At 34.8% G+C, this 13,632-nt stretch overlaps 1 protein-coding gene across 24 annotated transcripts in view; it reads left to right on the top strand.

The window, feature by feature from the left end:
• Positions 1–13,632, top strand: part of LOC129941495 (cell adhesion molecule Dscam2) — a 259,928-nt gene that overhangs the window by 143,988 nt on the left and 102,308 nt on the right. For 19 of the 24 annotated variants that reach the window (XM_056050163.1, XM_056050146.1, XM_056050143.1 and 16 more), the window contains exon 6: positions 769–892. The exons of 4 other annotated variants lie outside the window; for them this stretch is intronic. In XM_056050163.1, coding sequence (XP_055906138.1) covers positions 769–892 — 124 coding nt within the window. Of the gene's footprint in view, positions 1–768; positions 893–1,169; positions 1,294–13,632 lie in introns of all 24 variants that reach the window. One more of the 24 variants, XM_056050158.1, reaches the window with a different exon arrangement.

Genomic DNA, 13,632 nt, shown 5'->3' on the forward strand with positions numbered 1-13,632 from the left:
TCATGGAAGTTCATATTCTCTTCTATGTCCAGCTCAGTCTTATCCAGTGCCGGCATTTAGGTACACAATATTTTGTATATTTTTTATTTTTTATAATCTTATCAGAATAAATGATATCGGTTATCAAAACTGAAGCTCTATCCCAACGTTATGGTAAAAAAAAATCAAAATAATAACAATATAAAATTTACAGAGCCCGTTGGTAGTGTAAAACCTAAAATAAATGTTCAAGATAAGCTACAAACCCGCGAAATATCGACGGGAACAAGCTTTGCATTACTTTGTCCCGCACAATCTTATCCAATGCCAGCTCATAGGTAATTTTGACCTTCATTTTTATTTGTATTCATTTATTTAGTCGATGAGTAAAATGTTTAAAATAAAACTTTGATAAAATTCACAACATTCAGGCAGGCAGAACAATTAAGTCGTCTGTTTTGATGAACTCGTATAAAATAAAGCCCAAAACTATTTTCTTTAGAACCCATTGGAAGTGTCCCACCAAAAGTTAGCATTGCTGACGAACTGTCAAATGCACGTGCCAAAACTGGACAAAATTTCAATCTCATGTGTCCTGCTCAATCGTTTCCAATTCCAGCTTACAGGTTTGATTCTTATTTTCTATCTTTTTTAGTCTTTCTTTAAAACTAAAATAAAAAGAAATTGTAAGTTGCAATTAAGTACCCTTTTGACACATTCAGAGCAGTTAGGGATTGGTTTTTTTATTGAGTTTCGTAAATGTTTTTTTTTTTTTAAATTACCTTACAGAACCCGTTGGAAGTGTTGCTCCAAAAATCAATTTACTTGAAAAATTTAGAAACATGGAAGTACAAGCAGGCGAAAACTATGCTATGCTGTGTCCAGGGCAAGCGTATCCCGTGCCAGTTGTAAGGTAGACTATGTTTCAATTTCTTTGAAAACCAAAAGCAAATTCTTCAAGGAGACTATCATAATTCCCGCTTTTAAGTTATGAAAAACTCAGGAAAAACGCATGGACTCATTCAGTTCATAGAATAGTAGAAAATGTATTTTAAAAAATATTTTTGTCGAAATCAAAAGGTGGAATGGTATAAAAATGACAAACTTGGTAGGAACTAATCCCAACATTCATGGAATTCTTAAAAACTTTCTTGTTCTGACACTTGTTTTTAACTTAAAATTTTCAACAGAGCCCGTTGGAAGTGTTCCTCCGAAAATAAATCTAAATGATCAGTTTCAAGTTGTGCATGTTGCGTTAGGATACAGCTATGCAATGTTATGTCCTGGACAATCATATCCAGTTCCTGCTTTTAGGTAGGCATTTACAATATCATTGTAGCCTTTAAAAATAAACGGTGATTATTTAAGAGCTTGAGAACTTTTTTTTTTTTAAAAACGATTAAAATTTGCAAAATCTCATCGATTCTTTATTTGAAACGTTAGATTGGTCCATGACATTTACGTTTTGAAGATAATTTCATTTAAATGTTGACCGCGGCTGCGTCTTAGGTGGTCCATTCGGAAAGTCCAATTTTGGGTAACTTTTTCGATCATTTCGGCCGGAATAGCCCGAATTTCTTCGGAAATGTTGTCTTCCAAAGCTGGAATAGTTGTTGGCTTATTTGTGTAGACTTTAGACTTGACGTAGCCCCACAAAAAATAGTCTAAAGGCGTCAAATCGCATGATCTTGGTGGTCAACTTACCGGTCCATTCCTTGAGATGAATTGTTCTCCGAAGTTTTCCCTCAAAATGGCCATAGAATCGCGAGCTGTGTGGCATGTAGCGCCATCTTGTTGAAACCACATGTCAACCAAGTTCAGTTCTTCCATTTTTGGCAACAAAAAGTTTGTTAGCATTGAACGATAGCGATCGCCATTCACCGTAACGTTGCGTCCAACAGCATCTTTGAAAAAATACGGTCCAATGATTCCACCAGAGTACAAACCACACCAAACAGTGCATTTTTCGGGATGCATGGGCAGTTCTTGAACGGCTTCTGGTTGCTCTTCACTCCAAATGCGGCAATTTTGCTTATTTACGTAGCCATTCAACCAGAAATGAGCCTCATCGCTGAACAAAATTTGTCGATAAAAAAGCGAATTTTCTGCCAACTTTTCTAGGGCACATTCACTGAAAATTCGACGTTGTGGCAGATCGTTCGGCTTCAGTTCTTGCACGAGCTGTATTTTATACGGTTTTACACCAAGATCTTTGCGTAAAATCTTCCATGTGGTCGAATAACACAAACCCAATTGCTGCGAACGGCGACGAATCGACATTTCACGGTCTTCAGCAACACTCTCAGAAACAGACGCAATATTCTCTTCTGTACGCACTGTACGCATTCGTGTAGTTGGTTTAATGTCCAATAAAGTAAACTGAGTGCGAAACTTGGTCACAATCGCATTAATTGTTTGCTCACTTGGTCGATTATGTAGATCATAAATCAGACGTAAAGCGCGAAACACATTTCGAACCGAACACTGATTTTGGTAATAAAATTCAATGATTTGCAAGCGTTGCTCGTTAGTAAGTCTATTCATGATGAAATGTCAAAGCATACTGAGCATCTTTCTCTTTGACACCATGTCTGAAATCCCGCGTGATCTGTCAAATACTAATGCATGAAAATCCTAACCTCAAAAAAATCACCCTTTACTAGTCGAAGTGGGACAACTGATGACATGAACAGTGCTTCTGTTTCACCACCTCTTGTATTTATTTTTTGCTTGTAGGCACTTTGTCCAGAGGATCCATCGGAGCCCCATTTACTCTGAAGTTAGACTTCTTGGAGGTGCAATTATTTGATCCTCTGTTTTGCTTTCTATTAGCCACTTTGCTGTATGATCGCATCATGTTTTAAAGTTTCAATCTATCTAATATTTCCGTGACTTCGCAGTTTTCGGGAACTGCTTCTTTTTTCGCAACTGTAATCATATTGTAGCATGGCAAGACATCTATGTTGTAATGCCTTAACGAACTTCTTAGGATTTTATATTTTTCTTTTGAGAGTTCCAAACCCATAAATTGTTTTGGGGAATGTGAATGCTTGACTCTTGACACGAAGTGGACTTGCAGAAGATATTGCCTGAATTATATCACTCGTCCCTTTTTTATGGTCCTTATTGTATCTTATACTCAAAGCTTCAGAGAGATGTTCTGTACATATCTCCTTTGTAGCTTTGATTAGTTTTTGTTTTTTAGTAAATGTTGCGCACTCATTGACTGGCTTCCTCTTGATGTAGTTGGGAGGTCACCCGCTTCTTATGTTAGTTCGGTATTGATATGCAGAGATAGGGAAAGACATTCTAAATTCTTTTTGAAGTTATTCCTCGATTTTTTAGCTGCTATCCATATTCTAGCAAGGTTGTAATGAAATTGTTTTATTATCTGTTTGATTGCCAAAATATTTGCATCTGGCCACTACCAGTATCAACTCAGATATGAAATCATTACAAGTGCGCTAGCATTGACAAAAAGTTCAAACCAATCCTCGTTCGGAATATCCATTTTGAATTGGTTTGAAAAATGAAAGCAACCGAACGCACGTTTAAATAGTAAAAGTAGTGTTTACAAAAACATCAAATTAAACTATTAAAAATATATTTTTTTTTAAATTATCGATCTTAATAATGGCAAAGCATATTAAGAAAACAAAAAGTGTTCGAAGCCCTTTTTCTAGTTTTTACCTTCAAAGTTAAGAAAAAAAATAAAAAAGATTATCATCATAAAAAATCTTCAACCTTGGCTCTATAAGCCACACCAATAACCCAAATTGAATCGATTACTCGAGCTTCAAATATCCAGTGAACTAAAATTTTTTGCAAGCTGAATTTTGCAAGCAGTTTTGCATAAACGGGCCACTGTGCGACACGAGAGAATACTCTCACCAAAAGTTTCCACCAATAAATTAAGCGTTTCGTTGGCTTGTTAGCACTGCCGTCCGTCTTGTGGAGATTGCCCACTTCAACATTCTTCAACTCAGGAAAGAAAGAGTCATTAATCATGGCTCTATAGCTTTCCACATTGTCTCTAAAATTATAGCCGGCTTCATTTTGGTAGAAATAATGGTTCCCTCTGCCCATCGATTCAACCAAAAATTAGCTTTATCTCGGCCATTTTCCGAACCTCATGTTTTTGACGAGAATATTTTCCGAACTAAACAATTTATTAAAACGATAGAGTTTATTTGAAGAACCGTTCATACGAAAACCTGAGTAATCGGTTGGACACCAGAAAGCAGCTACCGTCACATATAATGGTTTAGGTCGCCTACTGTGCTTGTGGATAGGTTAGGTTAGGTTAGAGTGGCTGTCCAGATGCCATTGACGCACCTAGACCTCAAGGGTCCATTGTGATACCACTAATGAGGTTTCTCATGGGACAGTAATGAACTTAAACAAACCATTTTGTACTTTTAATAAAGTGAGACATTTTGTGTCAATCGTTCACTAGTATTATCGAAGAAGGGATTACCGAGAAAGTTATTCCTTCTAATGGAGAGTGCTGGACATGTACATAGAAGGTGTTGGACTGTTTCCTCTTCCTCCTCGTCCATGCAGCTTCTACAGAAGTCATTTGTGTAGACCCCTTGCCTCAGAGCATGTTTTCCTATGAGACAGTGTCCTGTTATTGCTCCAATTGTAGAGTTTATACTTTGTGCTCAGGGATATCAAGCCTTTTGACCGTTTTAAGTCTATGCTTGGCCATATTTGCTTGGTTGCTAGGCAGGTGGTACTCTGTGACCATCCATACCACTTCCAACTCCGTGATCGGTCTTTGAACCGTCTGTATAGAAGTGTACCGCATCGTCTTCCAGGGGTCTCTCTTCTTCCCAGGAGGATCATGAAGGGATGAACGCATTTAAGCTTTTACCGAATACCATCTTTGGAGTGGTATAGTCTAAGCGATCTGGGAAAGATCTGAAATTGTCTAGAATAGTAGTATGCCCAGTATTGCTACTGTTCCATTGAGAGGTGGCTCTTAGCCTCACACATGAGTTGGCTGCCACCATTTTGGAGAAGATTTCAAGAGGTGTTAGATTTAAAAGCACTTCCAGTGCTGCGGTTGGTGTTGAGCATGTGATGCACATACCTGCTGACCGCTGGACTTTGATGAACTTATTTAGATTTACCATCTTGTCCAGTGCGGTCCACCATACGACAACTTCATAAATGAATATCGGTCTGATTACCGAAGTGTATATCCAGTGGGTTATTTTTGGGGAGAAGCCCCATTTTGATCCTATGGCCTTTTTACAAGTAAAAAGCGCTACAGTAGCCTTTTTTACTCTTTCATCAATATTTTCCTTCCAATTTAGTTTTTTTTGTCTAAAATGAGGCCTAAATATTTAGCTTGGTCGGAAAAGCTTAATGTTATTACTTTAATCTTGGGTGGGATAATCTGAGGAATTTTATATCTTCTCGAAAAGAGTATTAATTCTGTTTTATGTGGATTGACGTCCAAGCCACATGGCTTAGCCCATTTTGTTAGCCTATTTAATGTATTTTGTAGGAGTTCCGAGAGAACTTGGGGGTGCTTCCCAGATACAGATATGAAATGTCGCGCTCGTCAGCATAGGCAATCACGCTGAAACCATCTGCTTCCAATGTGCTTGTGGATGGACGCCCTCCAATTGTTTACATTAAGGCTGGCTTCATAGTAATTGAGGTAGTGTGCAGACTAACATTTCGGTAGCATACCTCGGACTTTTTAACAATAATCTGCACCGTTTTAGAAAAAAGAGCAAGTGAACCAAGAATGGTTGAAAACCAACAACTTTTTTTTAATGGGCCATTCCGGAAATCAAGGTCCAACTTCTTCTCGACCGCGAATTTAATGGTTTCTCTGGGCAATTTTGGAAATCAAGGTCCAAACTAAAAAATAAACTAGCCAAAAAGACACAAAAAGCCATTGTCTCTGAGTTGGTTAAAATACCGTCAAGTTACATTCGGGGGCAATTTGCGATTCGTTTTTGATGGTCTCAAGACGATATTTAAGGTAAAAGGGAGACGAGCGGAAGTTAATAGATTCAGAATATTTGCTTATTTTCACAAATGTTGTTCTTTGAAATAAATGAATATCATTTTCAAACCCGAACTTTTTTTTAATAGGCTTTCTATTGAGTGCTGGACCCTGTACATATGTACATACATGAGTTTTGATTAATTTTCAACTTTGTTTGCCCGAATTAAACTTATTTGAAATTCTTAATTTTACCGTGTCCATCTATATTTTTAAGAACTGAGTGGGGGAATTAATTAACACAAAATTGGACTTTCGACAAATACGGTAGTAATAAGGTAGGAGCTCATAGGAACGTTACCATTGCACCGTAAACGCGTGAGAAGTGATTAACCGAAAATGTTGTTGACTAAAATTACTTGATTGAAATATTTTTGTTTATATTTTTGTCCCAACATTCATTTAGTAAAAATCTCTCTTGTAAAAAGTTAAACAAAATGCAAATTCTGTCCACTTCAATTTACGTGTAGAACCTGTTGGAAGCGTTCCACCAAAAATAAATCTTCACGATCAGTTCCAAGTGGTACATGTAGCTTTGAATAACAGCTACGCCATGTTATGCCCTGGTCAATCTTATCCTGTTCCCGCCTTCAGGTTGGTAAACTATTTTTTTGTTTTATTTAAAGAAATGCTGAGTGTCTAAATATTTTACATAGTTATTTAAAATGATGAACCTTATCCCAACATAAAGAGGCTAAAATTGTATACAAATTAATTTGCGGGTTACACAATTTGTATCCACATCTTTATAGAACCTGTTGGAAGTGTTTCACCAAAAGTCGACGATAAAGATGAATTCACTCATTCTAAGGCCCGATTGCATTCAGATAAAGCTTTAGTTTGTCCAGCTCAGTCATATCCTGTGCCAGCTTTTAGGTAAAAACTTTCAAAATATCATTCGTTTTTTTTTTAGATACTATTCCAACTTTTAAGGCAGTTTTTTTCTTGTACACCAAACTTTAATTTCTAATCTTAGTTAATTATGGATTAAAATAATAATTTTCAGAACCTGTTGGTAGTGTAGCTCCTAAAGTTGACATTAAGGATGAAATTAATTATGCTCGAACTAAAATTCAAAAGAGTTTTGCATTGATTTGTCCTGCTCAGTCGTATCCAGTCCCAGCATTTAGGTTAGTTTTTTTATTTCTAAAAATATAAATGAAATCATAGGTTGAAGACATTAACGTTCAGGCAGATTTTTTATGTTTTTGAAAATGTATTTATGTTTAAATTAAACAGAACCTGTTGGAAGTGTGTCTCCTAAAGTTGATGCCAAGGACCGTATAAACTATATTGATAACGAAAGTGGTGTTGATATAAGTTTAACTTGTCCAGCTCAGTCTTATCCAATGCCAGCTTTTAGGTAAAAGTTTAATTTCTTCTTATGTATTTGAATGGTTGAAAACTCAATTTTCAAACATTAAAAGCTCTAACTTAATGTGTTATTCAAGTTTAAAATTCCGTGTCAACTACAGGGTACCCTTTTCTTCAATAAAATCCAAATTTCATCATTCGTTTTATAATACCTAAACATTTTTAGAACCAGTTGGATCGGTAGCCCCCAAAGTTGATATGAACGATAAAATGGGATTTTCTATTCGAAATCTGGGAAATGATCTGAGTCTTCTGTGTCCTGCTCAATCTTATCCAATGCCAGCTTTTAGGTAAGATATGTAAATGGTTTTTATAAAATAAAATCACGACATGAATATGTTGCTTGAATAAGCACTGTTAAAGGCTAATATCCTTTTCACACCAAACCCAAAACCGAGTTCGAAAACTCGAAAATCGTTCACACCGAACATTTACATGTTTTCATTTGATATTTAAATTTGTTTAACACCGACTGTCAAATTTTGTTTAGACAAAATTGATCTTAATACATAAAAAGAAAGTTGAAAAAATATGTAGGTTTTGTTGCCAATTTTTTCATTATCTCAAGCCTCTTATCATAAGAAAAACGTCGGTTTTTTTTGCAAATCCTGGGACTTCGAACGAAAAGAAAAGCTTTAATATTTGATGCAGGTACGTACCAGCACTTTTTGGGAACGTAAAATGTTAGATGATGAGTATTTTAAACAACATTTTAGAATGAACCGCAGAACTTTCGATATACTCTGCAATGTACTTAAGGTTCTGGAAATGCATACTTAATCATTTTTATCTTTAGCCTTATGTAGGTACTTAGTTGATTTTCAGGAAGACAAAGATCTATACGAGCTCCAATAGAACGAATGGGATCCCGCCATTGAGTGGTTTAACAAACGTTTCGATACTAACATACAAAAAACTCCCAGTAAATCACTACCCGCCGCGCCGTTTTGGACTTGTCTTTACAGTCGACACCCTTAAGTCCATAATCCTTTCCTGTGCTATGATAGAGCAGCATATCAGCGCAGACAAGTCCGTAACACTAGCTCGTTTCGAAGAAGAGTTTAAACTGAAGTTCTGGGGACGGGTAGAATGGGCTCACGACATGTACCAACAAGGACGACAGGCTCGCTTGTAGTCCTTGTTGGTTTACTTCAACTGGTCCAAACAATTCACTTAGGAGAAGCTAATTGTATAGAAAATATATCACAGAATCAACAACAAACAAAACTGTTTTCTTTCACAACAAACTTAATCCAAAATACTGAGCTTATGACTATTGCTTCTGTTGGCCAAATGTGCCTTCAGAATCGCCATATAATGTGGCCGTCCGTCCGAGAAACTTATAGGCAGAGTTGAGAAGATTCTGAACCATTTCGTGTAGGTCACTATGGCCGGAGCAGAAAAGGTCAATTCCTAGTTTCAGATTCGTACCAAAATCACACTCATCCAGAGCGATCACTGAAGCTGTTATGATGGGCTTCAATTTCTCCATGACTATCTCTTTGGCTTCTTTCTTTGAGGACTCGCCTGATTTGTCCAAAGCACTGTGGATCTTTTTGATGTTGGCATCGCTGTCCATCTTTTTTTCCATACTTATTCTCCTCAACAAATTAACTTATCGGCTTTATCATAATTCCCAAACCCTTGTGATTCAACGGAGTTACCGGAGTCTTACTCCAGGTAGTAAGCGAAAGCTTCGAACATATTTGTGGTTACGAGTTGGAAGATGCATCCCTTGGAAATGTCATTACGAACTATTAGCAAGTCTTCCTCGTTCTTGGGGTCGTAGCCATAGTGAGTTCGGGTTCCTCGCTTAACAAAGAGCGTTTGAAACTCTGGAGGATCATAAAAGAACCGCAAGTGGCGCAAATAGTCACCGGGCCTTTTATTCTCGACGTTGGCAAATTTTCAAGCAATTTTTTTCTGTTGCCACGCAGCTCCCCCAAAAGTTTCCTTTTTTTTCTCTTCCATATTCTGTAATTAAAAAAAAGCAATCATTCTTATTTTGTAAGGAATTTGTATAAATAATATTACTTACCACAACCAAATTTATTTCAAAATGAAATATTTGTTTTGACAGCAGCCGTCAGCTGTTTTGTTTATATTAATTTGAGCGCTGAATGTTTCGAAAGGTTTGTTTGTTCAGTTCAACTTTAAATTGCTACTAGTTTTCGAGAGGTTTTATATAAAACTTGTGGTTTACGAAAACTTGTGGTTTACCAAAAATGTATGGGAAAACTTGAGTTTTCGATGCAGGTTTTCGGCGAAACATTTGGACTAGTTGGGTTACTAACTTACTCAAGATGTCACCACAATCCTGTTCGAACTAGGGCCTCTCCTAACAAACTTCTCCGTCTAGCCTCTTTATGCAGTTGTGAATTTCATTTTACCTGCAACTTTAGTTTCGTAAAAAAAGTATGGAACGGTTTCTTGGCCAACAATTGTCGTGTCACTCAATCAATGTAAACCAAACGCTAATAACAGAAATTTCTGGAACAGAATTTGTCAGAAGGCGAAATTATTTTACTCTCTCGTGAGTGCTCTCTTCTGTCTAAAACTACAAAATTTGTATAGTGTGGAAAAGCATTTGGGCAACAATTGTTGAATTTTTTTGACAATTGGCGGTTTTGGTCAAGGTTGGGAACAGACCTTTTATTTCTGCTTCTAACACTCAACATCTTCGACCACACGCTTCTTATGCTCTTTCTTTTTCCTTCTGCGAAGTTGGTGTTCCTAATCTTGTCCTTTTCTGGCTGTTTGAAACCCAGCACGTCAGAGGCGGCTTGTCTAATTGGTTCTTGGTAATGTTGCTACTAATTCCTAATACATTTTGATGGTTGTAGAGAATTTCGAAAGAGCTTACTTGTGACTTTTTTATTGGAGAAGGATTTGGCGATCTCTCACGATTGTAACCGTTGTAGACGTTGTTTCTTAGTTGGGTTGGCATATTTCATTCACTTAGAGAGAGGGGTCATCCCATGTGATACATCTTTATCAAGTTCATTATCATTTCTTACATAGTTCAACAGTATTAATATAAAATTTGAATTAAAAATATTGTAAAGAACACGTGTTACACCGGTGTGAACAGCTCCACTTTGAAAAAATGGGCTCGCACTTCCTCCACGATTCCGGCTGATTGGCTTATCTAAAACAAAAAAAAAGTAAACGGCGTTTTAATCTGTGAGCCTTAATGGATGGAATGAACTATCATCAAATGAATATACCAAAAATTGAACTTTTGGGAGACATTTAAAAAAAAAAAGTTTTTGGAATTTTTGCCTGTCGATAGTTCATTCCATGCGTTTACTTGTGCTGAATCCAACAGATCAAATTTCAAGTCATTCAGTCAAGCCGTTTTTGAGATACGATGGAGGAGAGTTTGAAAAACACAGTTTTGAGAAAAACTCGTTTCAAGTCCTCTTAACTATGAAAATCTCAACCTTTTAATCGGCGATGCCTAGTCCATAGAGTATTCTTTCCTCTTCTTCTTGAAACTCTTTCAAAGCAGATTGTTCAGCTCTTGAATCAATTCTGGCTTGTTTAACGGCAGCATTAACGCGCCGCTCAGAACGTGAGACTCGCTTTTCACTACGTTTCTCAACATTAGTATGGGCTTCGCGGCCTATAGGGCATCCCATAACCGAAATTACCTTCAAAATCTGCATTAAAGATTTCCTGAATAACTTTATCAGTAAGTTTACCTGGTCCTTTTCCACCGATTCCTTTATTTGTTTTATCCTTTTTAACAGCCCGAAGTCGTATCTTTAAAACGACTTCGAATTCCCTTTCCCTTCACGACTTCGAATCCCACCGTATTCTAGACACATTAACCTAGCAATTTAAGAACAAAAAAAAATAATTTTTTGAACCCATCACATAGGATGACCCTCTTAAGATAAAAAAAACCTCAATGTTCGTTATATTTTCGTAAACGCTATATTTTCAAACGACTAAGAATTCAATTTTATTATTTAAAAAAAAAAGTATGTGCTATAAGGAATAAAACTTTAATATTTTATTTGTACGACCCGGTTTAAAGAACCCCAATTCTGTTTAAGGCATCCTTTCCCAACAATTAGGCTTATGGTTTTAATTTTTAGGTCATTAATAAAACTTCTGTTAACTTTTAATGCAATTTGTTCCTATTTAAAAATTAGAACCTGTTGGATCTGTTGCACCAAAAGTTGAAATTAAAGACAAAATGAGTTTTTCCGGTGGTCGTCTAGGACTTAATTTAAACCTTCTATGTCCATCTCAGTCTTATCCAATGCCAGCTTTTAGGTAAAAACACTTAACACTTTACATCACATTCCTGTTTAATACTGGCACATAAATATTTATCTGTTAAGGCGCCAGTAAAAGCCATCAATGGTTTTTATCATTAGAAATTTTGTTTCAAGATTTAAAAGCAATTAGTAAAGTTAACTATTTTGCAGTTTTAGACTTTTTTTTTACTAAAAAAATAGTTTATTTAATCCGTAACTTTTTTTTTAAGTTAATTTTTAATTTTTAAATTCCCATAGGAAGTTATTGTAATGGGTCCGATTTGTCAAATTGAAAATTTTGACATTTCTCGACGTTTCAAGGTTCCTAGAGTTGAGATAAATTTTTTTTGGAAAGATGTCTTTGCTTGCGTGTGTACGTACGTTCGTATGCCTGTACGTTTGCGACTTTTTTTCGTCGTTCATAGCTTAAGAACCAGAAAAGATATCGACTTCAATTAGTTTTTGTTATACAGATAATAAGGCAGAAAGATGCAGACAGTTTAAAAAAAAGGTGAACATTTTGGTTAACCCTTAATATCTTACGAACCAATGTCGTTAGAGACTTGAATTAAATTTTATATTATTCTAATATATTTTTGGCAAAAAAACAATTAACAGTTTTTTTTTATAAATCAAAAAAACTGAAAAAAAATTGTCACCTCGAAAATTTTACGAATACAAAATGATTTTATTTCCGAAACAATTTTGTGCAACGAAAAATAACATTTTCAATACCTGGTAAAATTTTGAGAAAAATCGAATTGACAGTTTTTTGTAAAAAAATGAATATCGACTCAAATATCTTTTCAAAAATTTGAGATTATGGCTCCAACTAATTTATAAAAAATATTGTTTTCAACATTCAGTAAAATTTTGAGAAAAATCGAAGTGACAGTTTTTCACAAAAAATAAAAACCTAAACAAAAAAATTAATACAAATTGATAAAAACTAATTTTCGACTCAAATATCTTTTCAAAACATTGAGATATTAGCTTTAAACTACTTTTATCTTTTAAAAAATATTGTTGTCAAAATTTAGTAACATTTTGAGAAAATCGAATCAACAGTTTATTTTTACAAAAAATAAAAACTTAAAAGAAATTTTAACAAAAGTTGGTAAAAATTGATTTTTGAATCAAATATCTCTTCAAAAGTTTGAGATATTGGATTTAAACTACTTTTTTCTTTTAAACAATATTGTTTTCAATACTCAGTAAAATTTTGAGGAAAATCGAATTGGCAGTTTTTTTTTACAAAAAATAAAAACTTAAAAGAAATTTTAACAAAAATTGGTAAAAATTGATTTTCGACTCAAATATCTTTTCAAAAATTTGAGTTATGGCTTCGAACTAATTTTAGTTTATAAGAAATATTGTTGTCAACATTCAGTACAATTTTGAAAAAATAAAATTGACAGTTTTCTTACAAATAATAAAAATTTAAACAAGAAAATTAATAAAACTTGGTAAAAATTTACTTTCGACTCAAATACCTTTTGAAAAATTAAAAATATTGCGTTCAAACTTTTTTTTTTCACAGAAAATATTGTTTTCGATATTCAGTAGTTTTTTTTTATAAAAATCCAACAGTCCTTTTTTTATAAAAAAATAAAATCTTCAAGAAATAGTACGCATATTTGGTACATTATCTCTTAAATTAATTTCATTCATCCAGTTTGTAAAAAATTAAGAAATGTTACCAAAATTGGTAACAATTTGTTTTCGACTAAAAATCTATTTAACAAAACTAGATTTTCAAACTAAACTATTTCTTTAAATGCTATTGGTAATTTTAAAATTTTAAAAAATAATACAACTACCAACTTTTTTAACCCAACACGGAAACCTACAAACTTTTAAGCAAGACAAATCAACAGATGGGATTTGAAGTTATCAGTGTGGGTCGCATCATAGCCTCTTTCAATGATGAAATCGTTTTCAATGAACTGCTGGTTCTTGATTTCACATTTCGAACCAAAATCGTTC

The sequence above is a fragment of the Eupeodes corollae genome, chromosome 1, assembly GCF_945859685.1.
Source record: "Eupeodes corollae chromosome 1, idEupCoro1.1, whole genome shotgun sequence".
NCBI classification, from domain to species: domain Eukaryota; kingdom Metazoa; phylum Arthropoda; class Insecta; order Diptera; family Syrphidae; genus Eupeodes; species Eupeodes corollae.